At 30.9% G+C, this 27,026-nt stretch overlaps 1 protein-coding gene across 1 annotated transcript; it reads right to left on the reverse strand.

Moving 5' to 3' along the window:
• Window positions 1-1,226: 1,226 nt before the first annotated feature.
• Window positions 1,227-19,951, reverse strand: LOC117784411 (hormone receptor 4). The gene is made up of 5 exons (XM_034622144.1): window positions 18,855-19,951; window positions 17,337-17,432; window positions 3,911-4,082; window positions 2,620-3,163; window positions 1,227-1,486 (listed from the first exon to the last, which is right to left on the reverse strand). Exons 1-5 carry the CDS (start codon window positions 19,949-19,951, stop codon window positions 1,227-1,229), a joined length of 2,169 nt encoding a protein of 722 aa, XP_034478035.1.
• Window positions 19,952-27,026: the final 7,075 nt, after the last annotated feature.

Consider the following 27,026-nt stretch of genomic DNA (forward strand, 5'->3'; position numbering starts at 1 on the left):
GTGTAAATATGTACTATGATTAGTAATAGCATTTCGACTATATATCTAAATGACAAACTATAGTAGATATATGCATATGTGTGTGTTTACTGTTAATATGCTACGAGTACTAGAAAAAACGTAGTATTTTGAATTTTTTATCTTTTGGTTGGTTGCATGTTTGGAAACTCCGTAGATCTGGCGTAATTCTAGATTATGTTTTGATTTTTGACTTAGTACTAAGTAGAAGCTACTTACAAACTATACATCGATCAGCTAAGTATAGTTAGGATTAAATATAAATTAGGAAAAAAAAAATCGTATATATTATTCATTGGTACTTTGAAGACTAGACTATACAAGGGGGATATGAGAATAGGAATATGGGGACTAGGGTTGGACTTAGGGCTAGGTTGAAGTGCTGTGCCCAATTAGCTACTTTATTCAATTTATTATTTTTTAAGAAACTAAACTGAAAAAATTTAAAAAATCCCAAAAGAATTCTATTTAATATTTAAAAATATATTTAATTCTTACTTTTTTTATTTTTTTGAATTTAACAATAATATTTTGCAATTTATAATTTAGCAAACTGAAATTGTGGATAATTTTGTATTTTTATGTTACTTGAAAACCAAAAAAGTCGAACCAAAAATATACTAAAATACCAAATATACAACAAAATCTATAAATCTCAAAATAAAAAACTAAAACTTGAAAAATATATTTAGAATTTGTTTGGTTTGATTTTTTTATTTTTTTTTTTATATAGTAAATAGTTTAAAATACCAAATATGCAGTATATGCAAAATAAAGAGGGACAAAAAAACTTTCGAGAATATTGAAACTTATGTTTGGTATTTTGGTATTTTTTGGCAATTAATTTTTTGGAAAGTAAAAATATGCGTAAATGTTAACATTGTAAGAGATAATGCAAAAACAATTATATTTTTCAAGGGCACAACTCTAGTAGGGCCAAGTTCGGGTTAAGGGTTTAAAAAAAAGTAAGGTTAAAGGTAGGTTAGGGTTAATAATGGGGACACAAGGTGGTTAGTTTAAGTAGTTATGTTCGTAAGTGTGACTAGTATTGATTTATAATTGGCTTATGAGTATTATGATTGCTCGGAACTGGTTCCACAGCTGGTTCCGCAACTGGAGCCGGAACTTGCTGCTGCAGGCAGAGAAAGAGGCAGAGGCAGAGGAAGAGGGACAGTAAGGGGCACAGTGACTGACGTATGTTTACGCGGTCAAGCGACAATATCGCTGCCGGGATTATAACCAAAATAATTGAGATTAAAGTCATCGCTGAAGAGCACTTCCTCCTCGGAGGGTTCCACCTGATGTGACATCTGTATGCCCAGCTCCATGGGATCGATTTCCGTGATATAGTACTGCGAGTGACTAAGGCTACCTCCCAAATTGCCCTGTTGCTGCTGGTGTTGTTGCTGCTGCTGACGGAGTCCACTTTCAGTGACCACAACGTCCTTGTGGATGGGATTGAGATAGTCTTCTGAAAAAAAAAACAAAAGGTCATCAATAACAAGGATTAAAAGCAACGCTTAAATACAATTTTTCTTATTTTTCAAGCTAACTCGAACACTATCAATATATCTTATAGCTACAATAGGAACGATTGTTCAAAATCAATCTTTAGTATGAATAACTTTTTTGTTTTTCTTAGTATCACATCCAATCTTACTGAATGTGCCATTGGTGTTGTCTTAAACATTCTGAACAAATTTTCCTAAAATCGGATTAGTATATCATATAATGATAGGTCGAAAATCAGCTTTTAGTATAAAAACCTCTTTTGTTTTTTAAGATATCTCAACCAAACTCTGTGGTTGTGTATCTGGTATACTTTTGGACATGCTGACCAAATTTTATTTAAATCAACTTACAATATCATATAGCTGTCATAGGAACGATCGTTAAAAATTAGCCTTAACTACGAAAAACTACTATATTTTATGAGATACCTCAACCAAACTCACAGAATATGCGTTTGATATTGTCTTAATCATTCAAAAAAAATTTTTCTGAAATCAGACTAAAACTTGAAAAATATATTTAGAATTTGTTTGGTTTGATTTTTTGATTTTTTTTTTTTTTTTTTTTTTTAATTGGTAAATAGTTTAAAATATGCAGTATATGCAAAACAAAGAGGGACAAAAACTTTCGAAAATATTGAAACTTATGTTTGGTATTTTGGTATTTTTTGGCAATTAATATTTTTTGATAGTTAAAAAATGCGTAATGTTGCATTGTAAGAGATAATGCAAAAACAACTATTATTTTCAAGGGCACAACTCTGGTAGGGCCAAGTCCGGGTTAAGGGTTTAAAATTGTCTTAATCATGATATTGTCTTAATCTACAGACTACTATATCACATAGCTGCCATAGGAACGATCGGTCGATAATCAAGTTATAGTATAAAAAACTTTTTTATTTCTTAAAAAATTTCAACCAAACTCACAGATTGCAGCAATGCTAAAGTATTTTATGTGCTGACCAAATTTAGCTAGGCTCAGACCACTATATCATATAGAAAATCATTTTTTTAATAAACAACCTTTTTGTCTTTGGAGATTTTTCAGTTTCTTGTTTAATTTTTGATCTAAATTTCTTGACAAACTCACCATTGTCTAGGAGTACATCTTGGTAGGTGCTGATGATAGAGTTGACCGACTGCACTTCGACCTCTCGATGGATTCCATTGAGGATTTGACCCGCAGTTTTGCGCAGTTCCTCATCGCTCAAAAGATCGTTGAAGGGCAACAATCTCTGTTGTTGTTGTTGCTGTTGTTGTTGATGTTGTTGTTGTTGTTGCTGTTGTTGATTATGATGTTGTTGCTGATGATGATGATTGTGATTGTGTTGTTGATGTTGATGATTGTGATGTGTTGCTGCTGGCGATGCTTCAGTTGCTGCCGCTTGTTGCAACATCTCTTGAGTCAAGGCGGCAGCAGCTGCAGCTGCCTCATCGTAGATGCAACTTGAGGCATTTTGATGTTGCTGTTGTTGTTGTTGGCAAGTCTGTTGTTGTTGTTGTTGTGGTGAGTTGCAATGTTGCTGTTGCAGTTGCTGCTGCTGTTGTTGCTGTTGCATCTGTTGCTGATGTTGCTGAATGCGCTCCCGATTTATCGATTCCATTTTGAAAAACAAATCCAAGCGTTGCTTTTTCTATAAATTAATAACAAATATAATTAAATAAAAGATTTGCTTAAGATTTAATATTTTTTATTTAATTTTAATTTTATTTTATTGTCTAGCAATAAATTAATTAATTCACATATCGATTGTTAAATATCTTTAAATAATTATTTTTATTTTTGTATTAAATATATTTAAATGATTTTATTTGTATTTATTGCCTAAGCTTTAAATTCTTATATTTTTTATGTCATAAGTAAATTTAAATGAAAAAAAAAACAGATTTTTATTTTTTAATAATTTTTTTTTACTACAAACTATAAAATTATCATAATTATAAAAGCGAATAATTTAAATAATTTTAAGTTTGTTATTAATTTATTTTCATTATTTAAAGCGTGTGAACAAAATGAATAAAGTAATAAGTAAATGATTTCATAAAATATTAAATAAAAAATTGGTAGATACATAAAAGAGACAAAATAAAAATTATTAAACAAATAAATAAATAATTAAAAGTTGAAAGTAAGTAAATAATTAAAATAAGAAATAAATGGGTAAGTAAATAAATAAATGATTTAAAAAATAATAAATATAAATTTCAGTAAATAAATAGCCAAATTAAAAATTAATAAATAAATATTTACAAAAAAAAAAGAAATTCATGAGTAAATAAATTATTAAAAACAAATAAATAGAATTATATAAATACAAAAATGTGAGTGGCCTTTTAGTTATTTTTTCAGCTCCATTTTCTCAATTTATTCTTTGACTTACATGCTCCCAGGCCAGGACATTTTCCGCAGAGTCTCCGCTGGAAATTGCCCACAAATGTCCGGCTCCTTGAGGCGCCTTGACTCCCTTTCGAAAATGCGGATTGATGGAGAGATTGTGCCTCACCGAATTCTTCCAGCGATCATCGTTTGATTTGTAATACGGAAAGCGATCACTGCACGATATAGAAAGAGAGGAAGAGAAAGAGAGAGAGAGAGAGAGGGAGATACAAATTATTTAATGATTCATTTAGTTATTAAAGTCAAATGTATGGAAGATTATATAAAAATTACAATGTAAATATATAAAATTCACATTTTCAAAATTAGAAAAAATATATCTGACATTTGAAATATTTGCTATCAATGTTTAAAAAATAAATATTTTAGAAAGCTTAAACTTAGCATATATTTTATTCATTTTTAAATTTTTATAAAAATATTGAATGCACATATATGAAAAATAATAATAAGTAAATTTTAAAATATAATTTAAGTTTAACTATTTTTATAACTTGTTGTTTTTGGTATAATTTTAAAATTTTGGTATGTGCATTCAATTTGTAGTTTTAATTTGTATTAAAAGATAAAACATGAAAGTTTAAATAGAATTTTTCGTAAATATATTTGTAATTAAATTATAATTTTAAATTTCGGTTTATTTAATTTCGATTTAATGATCAATATACATTTTTCATTTATTCAGATATATTTAAAGATTTTATTATATTAAACTCATAATTTCATACATTATTTGAATATTATGATTAATTTAATATTTATTTTTTATTCCTGATTATTATTGTTAATAATTTTTATATGCATAATTTTAATTTGTGATTCCCTTTTAATTTTTAAAATTTTTAGACTTACTGTTATAAGTTTTACATTAAATATAAAACTAAACATTTTTTGATTTATCTTTTGTTTAGTTTTCAGGCTATTGTAACAACGCTGATTGGTCAGAAAAGTGGATTAAAATTAAGCAGCGACTGCATTTGATTGGCCGGTTAGCTATTTGGCTAGTTGGCCATTGGAGTTGGTCAGAATCTACCCCCAGTTTGTTGGCCAAGTTACGACTATTAAAACTTTTTTGACCAGTTGCAATTAAAGTTTCAAACAGGCAATTTACAGGGAACACGTCATGGCACGCCACTGCGGCAGTGAGTGGGGCAGAGAGACAGAGACGGGGAAGAGAGAAAGAGAGAGAGAGAGAGAGAGGGAGAGAGAGAGAGAGAGGGAGAGAGAGAGGGAGACACGGACAGCGGCAGTGGCACAAATTATGCGTCGTTTTTGTTGCCAGTCACGAACAGGCGATTTGGACGTACAACCATATAAAAAAAATCCAAGTAGAAAATATAATAGTGCAGAGCTGCTCGACTGTTAGATGCCCAGTATCTGTATTTTTAATTAATTAATTGATGGCAAAAAAGAAAAGCATAAAAAAAATTAATGACGCGAGCGGGATTCGAACCGGCGACTTCATTGGCAGTCAAAGTCATTTTTTAGCGTAAAACATGTGATAAACTATATTTAATTATGTATATCTCAATTAACTCATCTGTTTGTGAATCGATTGAAATGAAATTTTCAGCAAACGTCCGCAAAATATCACACATCTATTGTGTACAATCTCAAGACTGTAGCTTTAAAATTGCTCAAAATATTTGTTTCTTTTTCAGTTGTTTTAAAACAAACTCTAACTTTGATGTATATTTTTGCTTATAAGTTTTTTGTTTTGGTTTTTTTTCTCATAAATACTTGTAATATTTGGAGTTTCGCTAGTGAATTCGTTTATATTTATTTAATTTGCTCCTTATTTTATTGAACTAGATTTTTTCTATATTTTAATGTTATTTCCAATTAATTTTCACAAACTTAAAAACCTGTGTATTTTTTTGCTTACTGGGCTAAAGAAAATGGAGAAATGAAGGGAAAATCCCTCTGTTGGCCGGGAGCATGTACTATATGTAAAAGGAAACTACGTCGACCGGAAAGGACATCGCGTGCCAAGCGAACTCCCACTCTGCAAATTGAACACCAACGCAAAAGCCTAGTGAGCGGGTAAGCAGAGAAATCAGGGGGTAGTCAGGGATAGTGGCAGGGGAAGGGCTACAAAATGGAAAGTATTTCAAATTACGGCACACACAGAAAGAAAGGGAGAGAGGGAGAAAGAGAGAGAGAGAAAGAGAAGGGGAGAGAGAGAGAAAGAAACTCGATTTGCCGCACACGCGTCAAGTCCGAAAACAACCCCCGCTATGTCATTGGTTAACTGCTGCCCTACCCCTCCCCTCCCTCCCCTTCCTCCTTCTTCAGCTAAGCTAAAAAGCAATCCAAAATTTTGTGTATTTCAACACGCGAGGCCCCCTCCCCCTCCACCCACCCCTTCTCTTTTCATTTCTCTGCCGCATCTTTCGCTACTTTATATACCTTTCAAATATATATTACATATATATACTTATATCTATGTAGTTTCTACATACCCTGCACTCATTGAAAGTGCTTAAAACAGGTAAGTACGCATCTAAAAATTATTTCTTTAAAACTAAAACTTGAAAAAAATCTCAGCTAGTCTAAAAAATTATTTTCAGTATTTTGAAAAAAGAAAAATTTACATCTAAAATATTATTATTTTTTTTTAATATAACATGAAAATAAATTTTGTACTTTGTTAACTTAATTATAACATAATAAATAATAAATAATAAATTAAAACATTAAAACAATTGAAAATAATATTGTGCTGGGTTTTCGGTTGCTTTGTAGTTAGTTTTGGAACACAGCTGAGAATGAGCAAAAATATTTTGAGTATTTCGTTTTATAATTTTAAAAATAGTTTAGCTCCATCAAAATTAATCTTCTTTATTTTAAATTAAGGACCATATATAGGATTAATAAATTAAGATTTAATTTAAGCATTCACATAATACAAAATCTTCTTGTAAAATTTTCATCTAAATCTAAGATCTAAAATTCTCCAAAGTAGTTTTTTTTTTTAATTTTTCTCATAAAGTTGCAGTATTTCTTGTAAAATTTTCGTCCAAATCTAAATTATAAAATTCTCCAAAATAGTTTTTTCAAATTTTTTTCACAAAGTTGCAGTATTAAAATTTTTTTTTAAATATTACTCTTATTTATACAAATTTCATAATAGAGTAAGAAGTTTAATTTAATTACAATTTCATTAAAGTACATTTTACATCCAAAGTATAACACAAAATTTTTATTTATTTTTAAACATAATAAAGTTGCCTATTTTTGAAAAATTGCTTAAGAATCGCCCAATAAAAGGAGAAGATATTAAAAATTAATAATTTTTACGTTGAAACGTATTATTTTAAACAGAAAAAAATTCTAAATCACAGGATATCTTTCAATAAAGCACTCTAAATGTGAGTATTGTTTTTTTTTTTATTTTTTTGCCTACAATGACGACTCATAAATGAAATGAAATGGGATGCATAAATCTATGGTGGTTATACGAATACGGCACGGTTATAATACGGTCTCCGGCTACCGACTTTCCTCCTTACCCATTCCGCACACTTTTCCGCCATTCGTCTGACTAAAGTTGAAAGGTCCTTTAATGGTCCCTGTTTGTAATGTTCTGATAACTGTCATTTTGGGCTTCACTCGTCAACACAACTCTGCAGCTGAACTCCACACCGCCGCCCACACGAATAGAACCACCCAAGAGAATTATACCACACTTTCTCATATCACGCAGACGTCATGACGCATCAACCAGAAATTATATTCATTGTATTGTATATGTGCAATCGGGAAAGATGGCACTTCAAATTGCCATTTCTGACTGACTGACTACAAATGGAATGAATATGGAGGTGAATTTCTACCTACAGTTAGTCCAGTAATTTTTTTGACAAATTCAATTTTTTTTAATTATATATTATTTACCAGTGCTGTCATATCATCTTTTTCTAGGACAGATTTGTCCATTTTTAAAATAAATTTGACAGAACTGTTCTGAAACACTTTTGGAACTCTGAAGGTGAAGTTCTTTGTATAAATTAAACTGATTTTTAAACGAAATGGCTTTTTGATCTGGATTTGGCCTCAAATTGCTTTTTCCTTGTCAACTTTATTCTGTAAAAAATTTGTTTTTTTTCGAGAATGAGTTAGTTTTCTTTAAATACTTAAAATCTTAATTTTGAAAAAAATTTATTTTTTACCACATGACTTAAATTTAAATGCAGAATAAATTTAAAGTCCAAATCATGATCAAAATAAAATTTCGTTTTAAAATCGGTTCAGTTTTAGTCAAGTTATGACAATTTGAAGTTGGTCAGACTGCGAACTTAGCAACTTTACAAGTCAAAATTTTTGTTCGATTTGACATGATTTTTAACAAGAAAATGAAAGCTCTCAGAATCAGTTTTAAAGTGTTGTTTTATACTAATTACGATATTAGAAGTTGATTAAAAGTGAAAGCTTGGGATTTAAAATTATGAATTTTCAAAATTCCAAAGGGGGGACCCTTAGCATCAAATCCAAGATTTAAAAGTAAATCATTTTTTTTACAAAATTAATTAAATTTAAATGCAGAATGGTTTTAAAGGCCAAACCATGATGAAAATGACATTTCGATTAAAAATCGGTTCAGTTTTTACAAAGTTACGCAAGTTTGAAGTTGGTCAGACTTAAAAATCATCCCAAAGTAATGTAAAATTTGGCATGTCTTCTAAGATTACAATCTGCCTGTTACCTAGTGTAATTTTTTCCTCTTTGGAGCGTGTCAAGTTCTTCGTCTTTCTTGAGTCTCCCCGCTGGTGAAATGGGGAATCCCCAAAGCAATCCATGCACTTGTAAATTTCTAAATACGGTAAACGGAATTTGGTAATGGTAACTGTATCGGAATATGGAGTCAAAAGTCGAGAATACGGACAAAGTCAATTGGATGTTGTGTACTTTATGGAGTAGCTGCATGTCTAGCATGGTTTAATCATACATTTTACACTCCCCCCTACAGCACCCTTTTATCCCTCGACAGTCAATCGATTGGCGTGGGCGTTTAGACAGTGATACACAAAAGTATACACACACTCGAGCATGTACATATATTTTGAAAGAGGAAACGTGCCTCGCACTTTACGAATTGTCAACGATGGAGCAAATGCAATCAGGGGGGAATTCAGCGGTGAATCGTGGTGAATCAGGGGGGAATTCAGGGGTGAATCGGAGGCAAGTTGGTTGAGTCGCATAATCAAATATCTACTATCAACGTCGTCATCATTGTCAATGAATTCAATGACTGACTGCGCCCCATTCGTATTCACATTCACATTTACATTCACATTCACATTCGTATTCGCATTTGAATTGGGGTTTTTTTTTCGGGCCTCGAATGAAATTGTCGAAATACACGGCATCGTTTGGAAGAATGGAAGCAGTGTAATGGGCATAATAATAACAGGTCTTTTACACACACACACACACACACACACACATGTGAATATACCCTTTCTTCAATCTATTTAAATATATATCATATAGCTGTCACAGTAAGTATCGGTCAAAAATTCAACTTTATTATAAGCCACTTTTTATTTTTTGCGAAATCTTAAGCAAACTAATAGATTGTGTATATAATATTGTCCCTCACATTCTGTTCAAGATTGGTTTAAATCGGCTATAATCATATAGCCTCTTTTTTTTTTTTTTTTAATATTCCCGCTCTTTACCAGTAAAAAAACATATTAAAGAGAAATATTAGTTACAAAGTCAGCAGAAAATGTTTGTATATAAACATAGAATAACAATAAATCTATATATATAAAACTCTTTGTCCTGACTCGCTCACTCACTGACTGATCATTGCACACACTAAACCATAAGTCCTAGAAGGCTGAAATTTTTACACAACGTAGCTGAGTCGATTTGTATATTATAAATGTATTAACTGCTCAAATTTTGAATATATTGTCTTGAGTACTTAAGAACATTTATTCTTGTACTTATATTCGTGGTCTTGAAAATATAAGAATATTTTTAATCTATAAGAACTGGGTCGGATTTAAAATGTCCTTAAAGAATTGTATATTTTCGGAGCATTTCTTAGACTTATTTTTTAAACTGCAGTATAATCGGAAAGGGTATTAAATATTCGGCTTGCTGTAATTTTTTTTTTTAAATATTTTTTTATTATTGGCTGTTTCGTTTTCAGTTTCGTCAGCAAATGCGAATGGTCGAATGTGGCATCCGGAGTTGCATGCCCCACAAAATGAAGGCATTAAGGGTGGTAAGTTTGGCGAGGGGGGAGAGATGAAAAGCGGAGGGATTGCATAGGGTAGAAAGACGGCTGTCCAGCCCCTGGCCTGGTCTACAATTTGTTGAGTCTGTATTGGGTTTAAGTTCCTAATTTTTTTGGGAAAATGCTCCTTGCTTTTCCCTGGAGAGGAGTTGGGGGCAAGGAGGGTTGAGTGGGGGGGGGAGGGGTTGTTCTGGACTGAGTCTTCATCAAGCATTTTGTCTGATAGGCTGGTCGCTCGGACTGGTTGGTTCTCTTCTGGGCCGTACCGTGTCGGTACGTGCCTGGCACGCAAGTCAGTACACACACACACACACACACACACACACACACACACACATATATATATATATATATTTATATAGAGAAAGCTGCTTCATTTTTGACATGGCGGCGATGCCGAGGCCGAGACTGGGCAACTACTTCTAGCGGTTGCTTCTTCTTCACTCTACACTCCAAATACATATAAATTAAGCCCAGTACTCAAAGCATTTAAGGCTGCCAAGTTTGTGAGCATGTCTATGTGTTCCTATAAACAGTTATATCTCAGAGTTAGAGCAACTAAATCAAGTTTGTTTTAAAACCACTGAAAAAAAAAAAATATTTTGAGCAATTTTAAAGCTACAATCTTAAGATTGAACACAATGAGTTTGTGATGCTTTGCGGATGTTTACTGCAAATTTCATCATATTTGGTTCATAAACAGATGAGTTAATAAAGATATACATAATTATATGTATATTAATGAAGGTTGAACAACGAAAAAATGCTTTGGCTGTCGATGAAGGCGACGGTTCGAATCCCGCTCGCGTCATTCAATATATATATATTTTTTTTTTGCTTTTTCTATTTATTTTTTGTTTTATTTTTCATTAAATTCAGAATTTCCTTGTTTGTCAATTAAATTGCAATAATTAATATCTAATTTTTGTGTTTTGCTATTATTTAATAACTTGATCATGGATTACTTTTTTATATGTTTCATTTTTATTTGTTTCAATTTGATTAAGATACTGGAATAATGAGTAACTAACAGTCGATCATCTCTGCTCTGTGCCGTTTTTATTTGTTATTTATATACTTGTGTAGTTATATGTATATACACATATATATTTTGTATTGGGTCTGCTGCTGCCGCAACTTAGTTCATAAATTGTTGCGGTGCTTCCTTCTCCCCTTTCCCTTTTTCCTCTCCCCTCTCCCCTTTTGCCTTTTCCCTAGTGCTATTTTGCGCTTATTCGCCAAATTTTTTTTATTTATTTTTTTTTTGCTGTAAATGTGCAAAATTTATGGATTATTATGGCTGGCAGTCAAAGCAGAAGTTGCTTTTATTTTGTGTAAATAAAATACAAGTTTTTTTTAAATCGAATTTGAGGGCGTTACTCGCCACGCCCACCAACAGGTGATGTGGACAGTAAAATAAGAAAATTTAGAAAGTTTATTTCATAGATTACAAAACTATTTATGCATTAAAAATGCAATGTTTTTATGAATTTCTGCTACTTATTTATAAAGTAATATTTCTTAAGGGAGAAATGTAATTGGAAGCAGAAACAGAAAAGAAAACTAAGAAGAGATCATAGAATTTGTTAAATCTAGAAGCTTTGAGTAACTGTAAGAAACACTTGTGAAATATTCAGGCTAGTTCTGTTTTTCATTTATATTTTATTATTTTTTTTAAATAATTAAAAATATTTGCTCTTAAAGCATTAAAAGAGTCCAAAAATATTTCAATATTCAATTTCGAACTAATTCTAAACATGGCCCCTATAATTAATAACTGAAAATATTTTTGTAGATAGTTAAACAAAAAACCAGAAAGATTTCATAACATTTTAGTGTTAATTATGAAAAAACTTTCAATGAACAATTTTTACAGTTAAAGAAAAAATAATATGTTGTATTATTTAAAGAATGCATATTCTACAAAACGTCATGAAATGAATTATTGAAAATTAATATTTCGATGTAACGGTTATTTTATTGCTAGAAAATTATTAATATTTAAATTATGAGTTTTATATTTTTCATTTTTCGAAACAATGTATAATAATTAAAATAAAAAACACGAATAAAATATATGTAAATGCAAATATTAATGTAAATATTTTGCATTATAGATAATGAACTATAATATGAATTATTTTATTGCTTGAAAATTTGAGTATACAAATTTCAAAATTTTATATTTTTAATTTTTCGATTAATGAAATGCAAAAAAAACTATAATTATTAAAATAAAACACACGAATAAAATATATGTAAATGCAAAAATTAATGTAAATATTTTGCTTTTTAGATAATGAATTATAATATGAATTATTTAATGCTAGAAAATTTTTAATATTTAAGTATAAAAATTTTATATTTTTCATATTTCGATTAATGAATTGCAAAAATTTTATAATTATTAAAATAAAACACACGAAAAAAGTATATGAGAATGCAAGGATTAATGTAAATATTTTGCATTATAGATGATGAATTATAATATGAATTATTTATTGCTAGAAACTTATTTATATTTAAATTTAAAAATTTTATATTTTTCGATTAATGAATTGCAAAAAAATTTATAAACATTAAATAAGAAAACACACGAAAAAAGTATATGTAAATGCAAAGATTAATGTAAATATTTTGTATTATAGATAATGAATTATAATCCCATTGAAACGCAATTGAAGTTGTGGGTTCAATGAGTTTGTGCCTGATCCTGTCAAGTATGTCCTTTGTCCTAGAACCTTTCGCATCCTGCCTCTGTGCACGGTGCAATGAAGCGTGATCCGCAAGTAATAAACACTCAATATGCAATTCAAATTGACCGGAAGAACAATTCCCTCGACTTGTGACTCCCAAAAAAAGGATGAAAATAAAAATAAAATTGTAGACAGAGAGGTGGAATTATTGCTGTAGGAGTTGCGCTTGTCAAACACCTGATCCTGATGCATTGAGGCGTGTAAAAGGTGTAGAAAGGCCGGAAAGGCACGGCAAATACTCGCTACAAGTAGATAGGTAGTAAGTACTGTGAACCTCCCTTAAAAGCGACAGGCGTTTAACCCTGCATAAAAGGTCCTGCGATGCCAGCCCAGGCAATTAATAATTATCGTGTGTGTGTGTGTGTGTGTGTGTGTGTGTGTGTAGCGTATAAATTTCATGGGCAATTGCAGCAGCAAAAGCAATTGGCAGTGAGGGAGCCAGCTAGTCGCGTGGGTGAATTCAGCGGTGAATTCACTGACTGCGCAGGCGCTTTTCTTTGCATTTGCCTTGAAACGGTCGGAGGACACGGCCCTGTGTAGTCCTTAACCTACCCCCTGTCCCCACCTAGCTCCTATCTACACCCAACGCCCCCTCTCCCCCTTCTCCCTCCTCACTCTCTTCTTATAACTGCTTTGCTTGCTTTGGGCCACAAAGTAAATTTGTGAATGGTTAATGAAAAGTTCCAGCAACAGAAATAAATGCTTAAGCAAGTAAAAACTTTAGATATGAGCTGCTCGACTGTTAGATGACCAGTTCCTTGTTTTTTTTTAATCACTATATATATGAAATAAAGACAAAAAAAAATAATATATTTCCTAAAATATTAAGCCAAAAAAATGGTTTCGTGTTAACATAGCCAGCGAATAATACCAAAATTAACCGTTTTATTTTGAGCACCGCAACCGGAACCGTAATCGAAAAAGATTATTTTTCAAGAACCGAAATGTTTTTTTGTTTCAAATTTCACGACTGTAGCTTCAAAATCAGGGACTGCAATCATTATTAGTTTTATTTTGAAACTCAAGAAATCATCATGATTCTATGAGTTTTATTATTTTACTTATGATTACTTTTGATCAAAAGAATAAAACTTAGGAATAATCATTATTTTTGAGCAATATAATAAAACTCATAGAATAATGATTATATCTTGAGTTTGATTTTTTGAATCAAATATAAAACTCAAGGTGTTATTTTGAGTTGGTTGAGTTTTATTTTCGATTCAAAAAATGTAAAACTCAAGAAATAATCATTATTCTATGAGATTTATTTTTTTTGCTTAGAAATAATAATGATTATTTTTTTTTTGCTCCAAGATAATGATTATTCTTTGAGATTTATTTTTTTTGCTTAAAAATAATAATGATTATTTTTGTTTTTGCTCAAAGATAATGATTATTCTATGAGATTTATATTTTTTGCTTAAAAATAATAATGATTATTCCTGAGTTTTATTTTTTTGCTCAAAGATAATGATTATTTCTGAGTAAAATAATAAAAATCAGAAATCTTAAGAAAACGCATAGATTATCCATATAGAAAATTTTTGGTATATTTCATGTTTATTTACAGTTACTAAAAGTGAATGATTTTTTCAGTTTAAAAAAAAAAAAAAAAACAAAATAATCATTATTTACTGTCCCTGTTTAAAATTATCCGAATTAAATAATTTTATTCTATTTCAAGGTTGGGTTCTCTCTAAAATATTTGGAACTCTTTAACTTAACTCTTTTTTTTCGTTTAGATAACTGTATATATGCGAACGTACAGACATTCTCACATATTTAGAAACTATTGAAATATTTGGGTACTGGGCTTAATAGTAGACAGGAAGAAGGGGGGAAGGTGATGAGGAAGGGAGTAAAATTGGTTGGTCTGCTTGCTCATTACATTTAATGAACAGGTTGCCGAGAAAATCGGGGGTGGAAAGGGCCAGGTGATGGGCAACTGTCATAAATTGCTGCCGAGTTGAGACCCCAAGAAGAAGAGCATAAAACGGAAGAGAGAGGGGTGGAAAGGGGGGGGAGTACATTTACATATATATATACATATATATATATAGCATTTTTACACGCAACATTTTAGCTGTGGCTTCAAACATTTACAGTGATTCCAGCTTTCTTTTACCCCATACCCATACACTAAAAAAAAAAAAACAAACTGAAAATCAAACTAAAATTAGAAGTCTAAATTATTTTTCTAAATCTATGTAAAAATGTGATACCATTTTTTTAAATCATATTTTATATTTCTATAGTTTGAATATTTTAATTTCAATTTTCACTACAACATTTTTTGAATGTTGAAAAAAATGTCTAAAAATTTTCTGGTAATTTAAAAAAAAAAATATTTATAATTTGATTTCTCGCTTTTAAGGTTTATTTATTTTTTTATTTATAAAAACAAAAGTTCAATTAACAAGAGATTGTTTTGCCCGTTTATTAAGCAAAAACAAGAACTCATACTTTTAAGAAAAAATAACATAAATTTATCTTTACTTATTAAAAATTATATTTCTTATAGCTTTTTAGAGTAGTTTTTTCTTTACTTCTGAAAAATGCTTAATTATATTATTTAAAATGAAAGCCTTTTTAGCATATTTCAGAAACTTTTTCTAATGTTTGGAAAAATATTTCCGATAAAATTTAGAAATTTTTCTAGACAAAAACTGATTTATTGAAATGAGAATTTTTTTGTTAAGTGTAGCTCTTCTTTTTACATCTTCCCTTATATTTACAGGTGCATTTGCTGCGATTCGACCCACAACTTTAACAATTTGCGGCACACCAGGAGGGAAGGGAACACACCCTGTGGTGGGAGTAGGGGAGTGGAGGGGAGGGGAGGGGAGGGCCAAATTAATGAACCTTGAAAAATGTGTTAAAAGTTTTTTTATTATTGTCATTGAATTTGATATATACGTGTACATGTGCAACTAATGTAGTCTATATAACATAATACAGGGGGGTTTCCCCATTTGAAACTAGGTAAATAAAATAGACAAAGATAGACAGAGAAAGTGAGACAGAGAGACTGTGTAAAAGAGATAGCAAGTAATGCGTTTCTAGAAACAAAATGGATCCAATTAAAAGTTGTCATACAACAAACTTTAACCGAGAGTTCCAATGCAAATGAAGACCAAAAGTCTTTTTTATTTTTTTAGATTTGCAAAACTTGCTTATAAAGAAACCTTCGAGAGCTTTTCGACGACAGTTATTAAGTAAGCAGCTATACGAGTAGAAAATATATTTATATAATTTTATTTTTTGATAATTTCAAGCGTAGACTAGATAAATAAAATATTTTACCAACTACAAACTTGCATAACTTTGCCAAAACTGAACTGATTTTCAAACGGAATGCCATTTTTATCAATGTTTGGTCTCTAAATTCATTCTGCATTTAAATTTAATCTATTTTGTAAAAAAAATTATTTTCCTCAAGATCTTGGGTTCGATGCTAAGGGTACCCCCTTTGAAATTTTGAAAATTTTAAATTTTAAATCTCAAGTTTCCACTTTTAATCAACTCCTGATATCATAATTAGTATAAAACAACACTTTAAAACTGTTTCTGAGACATTTCATTTTCTTGTCAAAAATCATGTCAAATCGGACAAAAATTTTGACTTGTAAAGTAGCTGGGTCAAAGGTAGGATCAACTTCAAATCGTCATAACTCGACCAAAATTTAACCGATTTTCAAACGAAATGTCATTTTGAAAATGATTTGGCCTTTAAATTCATTCTGCATTTAAATTTATTTAATTTTGTAAAAAAAGTTATTTTCCTCTAAGTCTTGGGTTCGATGCTAAAAATTTAAAATTTAAATTTAAAAATTTTAAATTTCAAATCTCAAGTTTTCACTTTTAATCAACTCCTTATATCATTATTAGTATAAAACAACAATCTTAACGTCCTGAAAGAATTTTGCATTTGAATTGAAAATCAAGTTTCAAAATTGTTGAAGTTATTTTGTGAATTGTTTTAACAACTTGTTGAACAACAACGACAACAAAAATTTCTAGCTAAAAAAACAACAAAAGCAATGAGTACAAAAAAACTAAATAAATGAACATATAGTAGAATGAAATTTAACAGGTAATAAATTATAGAAACTCCGCAACTTTTGTTGCAGTTTGTTTTAGTTGTTGTTGTTGTTGTTGCTGGTTGTTAACCAAACAATAAAAATGTAAATAAACTTTTGTAAGAACAACAAGCAGAAGAAGAAAAAAAGAAGAATGTGCAAGAAAAGTGGCCAACGGAAAAGGCAAAAGGCAAAAAAGGAAAAATGCTTGAGATTTCTTTAATTGCATCCGGCAACAAAATGGCTGCCTTTCCCCTGCCCCTGCCCCTGCCCCTGCCACCCTTTAGTAAGGTTGGGTGGGTGGATTTTTTGAGTACTTACGATATCCATTGGTATATGCCCGATACCGTCAGCTCACCCTTATCCTCGAGGGCGTATTCAATGAGTTCCGTGTATGTGAACGGTGGTTTCTTTGGCCTGCTTGTTTTGCGGTGGTTCAGATTGGTTCGGTTTGGGTTCAGGTTGGTTCCAGTTGGGGGTGGTGGTGGTTCAGCAGTGGTTCCATTTCGTCATTCGTCATTGAGGGTGGTCCACATCGATTGGCGGCACCACGAGACGAATCGAAAATAAATATGAAGAAACACATTTTATTCTAGCAAAATTTTAAGTATTTTTTTTTCTTTCTTTTTTTTTACTATTGTTAACTGTCAATCATTAAGTGTCAATACTATAAATTTAAATTAAATTGAGCTTCTCAAAATTTGTTAATGCTTTTCTAATGCATTAGTTTATTAAATTTGCCAAATCAAATAAAATTAAAAATATGTAGAAAATTAATTTATCATTTATTTTCGTACACATATGGTAAAATAAACTTTCAAAACTTTGTGTTCTGTTATCTACTGTCTTTGCCCAAGCAAAAACCTTATTTCAATTATTGTAACTATTAAAAGTTTTATTCTTGCAATATTTAAATAAAAAGTAATAAAAATTTAAAACTCTGCTTTTACAAATGCACACTTGATTAATGTTTTTATAAATCTTTTAATTGGTTTATGCATATACCTTAACAAGAGATAGTCAGTATTTTTAATTCAAAATATAATAAAAATATAAAAAAATAAATACAAATAAACAACTAACAAACATACAATTTAAAAGAAAATAAATAAATAAATGAAAGGACAATTCGACAGAAATGTCAAACGCAGTCAAAAACAACAATTGATCAAAAACTCACATTTGAAATGTTCTTCAAGAAACATTTTCAAGTCAATCATAACACTTTCACTACATTAAGTTTTTTTTTTATAGTTTTTTCAGTTTTTTAAAAATTTAAAAAGTGTTTTAATTACTATGATTATTTGACGAAATCTTTTTTTTGGCATCAAATAAGTTAATAATAATAAAGAATCTGAGCAAAACGTTACATATTTTATACAAAGTAAACAAAAAACATAAAACATGTTGCGACATGTTGTTCGCGGCACTGATTAAATTTAAATAAACAAATAATCCACCTAACATTTTGGTTTCAAATAAGAATAATTTTTAAGTTGCATTAATGCATAACAATTTAACATTATTTGCATTAAAATATTCGCTCAGGTTTCGCTGAAATCAGTAATTGAACTGTTCCCCGTGAAAGCGACTTTTGTTTTTGTAACGTGCGAACGCCTTGGTTTTTTGTAAATATCTCAAAAACGAAGCATTGCCCAAAATCAATACTAACATCAATTATAGTGCTAATCCGGAGCTATAAGATTTGCCTTTTGTCAAAGTAAAAAAATGTTTTGTCATATGTTTTTTTTTCGATTTTAAAAGCGTTCGAATGTGACATTCGACGTATATAATAAATGAAAATTAATAAATTTCTAATTAATAAAAATAAATACTCACGCCTTGGAGGTGGTATCCTCGACCACAACATGCTCGGCGACAATCATATCATTGGCATCCATTTCGGAGGTGACCTCCATGACGAGTTCCTCGAATTTGCGTCCCGTTTTGGTTGGTGTGTTTATTGTTGCTGTTGTTGCACCGCTTGCTGTTGTTGTTGTTGAACAGGTTGCAGATGTTGTGGCTGTCGTTGTTGTTGTGTTGGGCGATCGATCACGTGGATCACGCGGATCGAGGCAACTGTGAGCGGAATTATGCGAATGATTCGAATTGGATGCGGATGCGGATGCGGAAGACGCCGAGCTGCAATCCGACAGGCTGCTGGCCATGTTAGCCGCCCCGGTGGGCGTGGCCGCCTCCAGAGCGGCATTGCCCAAACGCTGGCCGCCACCAACATCCGGCGATAAATGTGGAAACTCATCGAACTTGAAATTGAGCAACCAGGATAGATTTTTATCCTCGAAATCCGGTTCCGTTTCGGAGTTGCGTCTACCGCAGCTGGCTGGACGCGACTGAGGCTGTGTTTTCTGAGCAATCGGCAGCAGAAAACTGGCGGAGACGGAGGCGGATGCAGCAGGAGCGGAAGTAGCTGACGAAGGCGGCGGCGGCGGAGGAGGCGGCGGTGGCAATGTGGCATTCAATTGATTTATCTCTGTCTGCAGCCCGGAATTATAGCGATGATCCAATTCGAGTAGTTCCCCTGTCTGCCAGCCACCGCCATCCGCCTCCGGAGGCGGAGCACAATAGGAGGCAGCTGGCACCAGCAGACTGCTATCATAGGCAAATAGGTCATTGATAAAAGCCGTCGAATTTGTGGCTGTTGTCGCATTATTGTTGCCCGTGTCCAACTGCAGTTGAAAACACATATCCCCGCTGCCGCCAGTTACATCATAATCCAGATGACGTTTCTTCCACGGATTCGCATCATAATCCTGTCCCAAGGGCAGCTCCACTTGCGTTTCATATTTGCGCTTGAGAAAGCTAAAGTCACATTGATTGGCAGCACTTTCATTTGATGGATGCACCTGGGAGTGCGCCTGGACATGTGTCTGGAGTTCTGCCTGTGGAGTGCTCTGGCTGCCACCATTCACATTCATATTGACTATCATTTTTTGAAGGAATTTCGAAATTTCTTGGACTGGATTTTGCACAATGATTTTTCGAAAATTTCCAAAATTTTTCCTATTTTCTGGTTTTTAGTTTAGGTTTTTGTTTTTTATTAATAAATAAGTTTTGATTATTTTTAGTACTGTATTTCTTAAGAATTATACTTTTAGTATTTTGGTTATATTTTTCAAAAATCTTTCGAAATTTGTAGCACTAGATTTTGCACACTGATTTTATTTGAATTGTTAAATTTGTTTTTTTTTTGTCTATTTCGAACTTGTTAGGATGGAATATTTTGTTTTTAATTTTTAATGTTATTGTTTATTCGAAATTATTCATTTATGGATTACCTTAAAAATTATTATTTTTTTTTATTAATATTTTTCATTTATTAATTAAAAATCAATGTTATTAAAAATATTTGTCATTTATGCATTACTTTCAAAATTGAAGAGTTTTTTTTATCATTATTAATTTTTATTTATTAATTAATTTCTAGCGCTTATTTATTTTATTTTTATTTATTTGATATTTTTGACTGTTAATCAATTTTTTGATGTCTCTAGTTAATATTAATATTTTCTATTTATTAATTACTTTTTATTTAATTAATTTTTTATTTGTTTAATCTTTTTTCTCTTTACTTTTTCTTAATTACTGCCAAAATATTATGCATTTTTTTTAAATAGATTATATATTTTTTATTTGTCAGTAACATTTTAATGATTTGATTTTTTAAAATTATTTTATGTTGTCCTTAGCTAATATTCATATTTTTGCTTTATTAATTACTTTGCCATGAACTTTAATTTGTACGTTTCTGTTACGATTTTTCCACACTTTTTTTTGTTGTTTTTTTTTTGCTTTCACGTGGCGCACACAGAACAAACATAAAAAACTAGTTGGGAGCAGAAGAGGACGCAGTAGGAGCAGCAGGAAGAAGAAGAGTTTTGAATTTAAAAAAAAAGAACTCCGTGTTTGGATTCCGTATCGCGCTGCGTTTGACCGCGGAATGATGTCGATACTGTTTTGGCCAAGTTAAAAGGATACGTTTAAAGCTGCTGCTGCTGCGTCGCAGTCGCAGTCGGCGTCGCAGTCGACAATTCGTAGGCTCATTGAATGGTTCTCATTACCCTTGCGCATTCAGTCAAGCACAACACAACACTATCGATGAACTCCCTCCCCTTTTCCACTCCTCCGCTCTGGCAGTGTTGCTAACTCTCAAAGAAACTCTATTAATCTATTAAAAACAAGCTAAAAAAAAAGGCTAAACTGTTTTCGGAATCACAATTAATAGTTAAATGTTGAGTTTAAAAAAATCAAAACTATTACAATTATTTTATTTCATCTATATGATAGGGTGGACCGATTTAAACCAAATTCGGTCAGGACTTATAGGATAAAATTTAATGCATTTTACATTAGTTTGGTTAAGATATGTCACAGAATATAAAAGTTTTTCGACCGATTGGTCCTATAGCAGCTATATGATATAGTGATTCGATTTAAGCTAAATTTCATCAGGATGTATAACACCAACTTAAATGCATATTCTATGAGTATGGTTAAGATATATCAAAAAACAAAAAGCTTTTTCATACTAAAACTTCATTTTCGACTGAGCGTCTCTATGGTAGCTATATAATATATTTATTCGATTTGAAACAAATTTGGTCAGAATGTATAAGAACAGCCCAAATAAATATTTTGTCAGATTTATTGGAATATCTCTAAAAACCCAAAAGTTTTTCATACTAAAACTTAATTTTCGACCTGTTGTTCCTATGGCAGCTATATGATATAGTGGTCCGATCCAAAAATAAAAACAAACTTGATCTGCCTATAGTATCCAGCAGCCTACATACCAAATTTGGTGTCTCTAGATCTTTTAGTCCCTGAGATTGTAGCTTTCAAACAGAGGGACGGACGAACAGAAAGACGGATAGCTCAAATTCGTAATCTATGGTCAATTCTACAATGCTTTCACCAAGAAACCATTGTTCTTGAATCAATTTATGGTTCCCGCTTTTTGAGTTGAAAAATGTATCATACTTTTTTTTAAATATTTAATTTGCATATTTTTAGTGATATTAGTCCGATTCTGACAAACTCTTGTAAGGACTAGGACTTTCAAAATTCCATAGGATCAAAGAACCAATTACTCCAGTGTTTTAAAAGCTTTAATTTAATAATTTACGCTGATGGCTTGTTCTTGTTATAGAATGTTCAGAGTTACCTATGAATATTGAAAAAAACTAAATAGTTTTCAAACCTAACTTAAAAGATTTATTGTGCTACCAAACAGGTTTAAAAAGATTTTTTTCAAATAAAACTAAAGCATCAATTTAAAAAGCATCAACATATATTAATCAATCGATCCAGGTTCAAATTCAGATGCAGATATAGTTACAGATCCAGATATAGATAAAGTATCAGATCCAGACATAGATACAGATTCAGATCCAGATAAAGATATTGATAAAGATTCAGTCTCTTCCTCAGCTTCATCATCCGACATGAGATTCTCTAACTCCAGCAGATTCTTGCGGACTTTAGCTTTTGCTAAGTCCAATAGTTCTTGAATGATGTGCCAATGGTTGGTTATATGATTAGAGCCTGTAACGCCGTGATCTTCCCTAATAACTCTACAAATCCAGAGCAATGCGGTGATAGGCTTATAGGAATAATTGTCGAAAATATGCTGGATGCGAAAGGTCGTGTTTACCACGTATGGAATTCTACTATTAGTTGTCTCTGGATTCTCACGATCTTCGGAAATGTGTGCAGGCAATTCCTTATAGCTTTTCTCCTCAGATTGCATAGATTGATCTAGATCACTATCGGAATCTAGATCGCTATGGATTTTCTCTTGCTTAGATTCCATTAAATTAAATTCCTTGTAAGTTTTCTTCTTAGATTGCATAGATTGATCTAAATCGCTATCGTAATCTAAATCGCTATCGGAATCTAGATCGCTATCGATTTTCTCTGGCTTCAGCTCATTTTCTATATCTTGCTTAGATTCGATTAATGAATCTTGATCCCAATCGGAATCAGGTTTGGTTATTTCCTTAGATACATCTTCCTTAAATAGCACAGATAGATTTTCATCGTTATCGAAAATAGGTTTGTGCGATATCTTATTAGTATTCTTTGGCATAGATTCCATAGATTGATCGCTATCATATTCCATTTTTACAAAAAGCACTTTTACTTCATCTTTTTCACAATCCATTTTCGGCTTAAGTTTATTTATGTAAAAGAAATATAAATTTTAGAATGTATGAATTTAAAATATAAATTTTAAAAATAAAATTTTAAATTTAAAGAACATATAAAAATTTTTGAAAATATTATTATTATGAATTGTTTTCGGTCTTTCGATGTTATTAGTACAACTACTAGAGAATAAATGAACTCTACTATGTCTAGTTTGGGCCTATGTCAAATTTAAATAAATCATAGCCTGTTAAATAAGTGCTTTTAAATACAATAGTTTTAAAAGCAAAGCTTTCTGTGATATACGAAAAAAATTAGGAATATGCGCTATTCCGACATTTTCTAATACAACATTTTATTTCAGTTTTATTCGTCAAGTTGAAATTGAAATTTAAATTTAATAAATACTGAAATATTATAACTATTGTGTAATTTTTTTAAGACTATAATCCTTAAATACCTAAAATAAAAAAACACGTTCTTCAAGGGCAATTAAAGTTTTTTTTTGGTCAAAAAAATAATGTTGAAGAAATTTTTTAAAATGATGTATTGACAGAATCTATTCATAAAGTCTTCCTTGTAATGACAAAAATTTTGATTTTTAGATCCCGTACTTAAAATAATTAAGTTTGTTTAAAAGAAGATAGGCGTAATAGGCAGATGGAGTCGTGGCAGACCTTATAAAGTATATATATATATAATCTATCAGCATCAATAACCGAGTCAATATAGCTATGTCCGTCTGTCCGTCCGTCTGTCCGTCTGTCTGTATGACCACCGAGATCTCAGCGACTATAAGAGCTAGAGACATCAAATTTGGTATGTGGGTTCCTCTATATTGCAGGTAGATGAAGTTTCCTTTTTTGGATCGGACCTCTATATCATATACCTCCCATAGGACCGATCTGTCGAAAATCAAGTTTTAGTATGAAAAACTTTTTTGTCCTTTGTGATATCTTAACCAAACTGATCAAATATGCATTTAAGCTGGACTTATGGTGCAAATTGGTTCACTATATAATATAGCTGCCATAGCATCGGGCGTAATTTAAGTTTTAGTAAGAAAAAATTTTATTTTTTATGAGACATCGTAACCAAAACTGATAGAATATGCATTTCATTTGGTCTTATACAGTTGAGTACTCTAAATATTTTTGTAATTTTTTTCAGTCTTAGCTTTTGTACGGGGTCTCCGACAGTCGGGTACACTCGACTGTAGTAGTTTTATAATAAATTTTCATTTTAAAATTATAATATTTACTCTCGAACTGGCGGGAAAATAGCTAAAATGGCCAGCACTGAGAGTCTCAGGCTCAACCTTTCAGCGGTACACGTAGTGCTCGGCTCTCCGTCTATTTGAGCCATGAGTTTTGGTTCTCTGGTTCTGCTCGGTCGCATTTTTTGCCCATAATCGAACATGTGCTTCCCCCCTCTCTCTTCTCTTCCCTCTCCTGTCACTCCTTCTACCTGCTGCCACCTGCTTTTTCATCCTGCTGCCGTTTTGAGCCCATTGCCAATTTGTCGACATATCAACGGGTGCGACCATTGAAGCGTCTAATCGAACACCCTGTATGCCCCAAAATACAATATTATACCCTGTAAAACTCTCGCACAGGTGTTGCGCAGGATTCGTTTCTCTCTCTCTCTCTCTCTCTCTCTCTCTGTGAGCTTAACGGTTGCCTATGACTACAGAGAGAGGGAGAGACCTCATTGAGGGTCGTACTCTCTCTCTTTCCACCCTCTTCCCCTCTTTCTCACTCTTTGTCTCTCTCTGAGAGATCTAGCTTGGCTATTCGGCCAATTGGAGTGCGCACAGTGGAGTAAAATTCCAATTAAAGCACTCAAAATAATAATATAGTTGCATTGGTTTTAGAACTTATACAAATTTGATTTTAATTAACATTAGTATTAGCAATATAATTAAAATTTACATTATTTGGTTTGACATAAGCATTAGTATTTATGATATAATATTAATAGCATAAGCATTAACCCTGGAAAGTATTGGAATAATTCAATTTTTATTAAATTTTTTTATGTTAATATTTTTCAATATAATGGGAAATATTAATCAATTATTATGATTAGTATTAGAGTTTACATTAATATTATAATTAATATACATTAAATTTTATTGGCATTATTACAAGCATTATCATTAGCATTAACATAAAAATGTTAATTTTTATTAAGTATTAGCATTTATATTAATAATATAATTTAAGTAAGCACTTGTATTATCAATCGCTTTGATTTTAACATTAGTATTAAAAATACATTAGCATTAGCATTGCATTGACTGATATTAAAATAGGTTTCAACGTTATCATTATTAAAATTAATTATATTGAATATTAGTACTTTCATTATTTGTAATTTTTTATATATTAGCATTGCATTAGATTACATTAAGCTCTAAAGCTTGAATCAAAGTTAACATTAATAAATTAAATTTTCATTTAGTAGAATAATCCCTACAATGAACATTACTGTAAGAATTATTTTTAAAATATTCATAAGTCTTAGTATTAGCAATGCATTAGATTACTGTTAGCATTAACATAATAAGTTAATTATGGGTGTTACCGAACTTTACTTTGAGTAAATTGTAACTGGACTCACCGCTTAACTGCAGCTTATCATCATTAGTATTAGCATTAACATTAACATTAACATTAACAATATAAATGTTCGAATCATAAGTATACATTTATAATGTATATTCTATTGTTACTTATCGATTTCGGCAATTAACTGAGCTGAGATAACATGCTTCCTGATAAAGCTGAATTTAACGCCTTCATTAAATGGGATTTTGTTTTTCGAGCATCATTTATTATTCGCCTGGTGACTGACGTCGACTTTTTAAATCCCTTAACCATTTTTTTATTTTTCAAAAATGTGCATTAATTAGCATACAGTATATAGAATTTAATAACGTTTGTTAAATCTACAATTTGCATTAATCCGGAATGGATTTTACTCTCTTCAACTTAACGATCGGAAATGCTCGTGGCACTACGAATCTGGCAATAATATAAAGGCAGTTGAAACGATTCAAGACCTTAACAATGACTTGCGATTGATGGTCGAATAATGAAGAAAAAGAATCACTCAGGAACCCGCTGAATTGGGACTCCCGGTCAATGCATATAATAAACGTCTGAGAGAAGAATATAAACACTTTTCCAGGAAGTACGCCGAAACTTAAATACTCTACAGATTAAGATATTTCCAATTGAAATTTAAATATTTTAAAATATTTTTATAATGCATTTTTTTTTGGTTTTTTTTTATATAAAAGCTGCAAAAAATTACAAGTGAAATTAAAAATTTTCAGTACTTTTTAATTTTTTTTGTTCTTACTCTTAAGCATTTAATTATAAAATTGATAAACTATTTTTAATACTTTCTTTCTGTCTTACATTTTTTTAATTAACTTTTATATAAGTAAATTTAAAATGTTATGTTCTGAAGAATTTTTTTTAATTGTAAATATTTTTTATTATTTTTTATTTTTATTCATAAACATTAATTTTAAAATTTGTAACATGTTTTTAATATACTTTCCTAAAATGTAATTATTTTATTAATTAACTTTTAAACTAAAATTAAATGTTTGGCAGAATCTAATTTTATTATAAATATTTTTTAATTGTTTTGTATTCTTACTCGTCAGCATTGATTTATAAAATGTATAAGCTTATTTTAATATACTTTTTTACAATGTAAGCTAATGTTAATTGAATCTTTTATTTATAAGCTTTTATACCTAAAACAAAAATAAACTACAAGTAAATATAAAATTTCATGTTTTAAAATAATTTGTGTGGTATTTTAAATATT

Source organism: Drosophila innubila, chromosome X (assembly GCF_004354385.1).
Source record: "Drosophila innubila isolate TH190305 chromosome X, UK_Dinn_1.0, whole genome shotgun sequence".
Classification (NCBI taxonomy): Eukaryota; Metazoa; Arthropoda; class Insecta; order Diptera; family Drosophilidae; genus Drosophila; species Drosophila innubila.

What these genes read in the sequence shown, in the direction of transcription:
- LOC117784411 (XM_034622144.1), bottom strand. Translation starts at nt 19,951, where the DNA reads ATGAATGTGAATGGTGGCAGCCAGAGCACTCCACAGGCAGAACTCCAG. An exon ending in GGCATATACCAATGGATATC is followed by an intron (nt 4,083 to 17,336) that starts GTAAGTACTCAA and finishes TATATCGTGCAG; the next exon opens with TGATCGCTTTCCGTATTACA. An exon ending in AGATGTACTCCTAGACAATG is followed by an intron (nt 1,487 to 2,619) that starts GTGAGTTTGTCA and finishes TTTTTTCAGAAG; the next exon opens with ACTATCTCAATCCCATCCAC.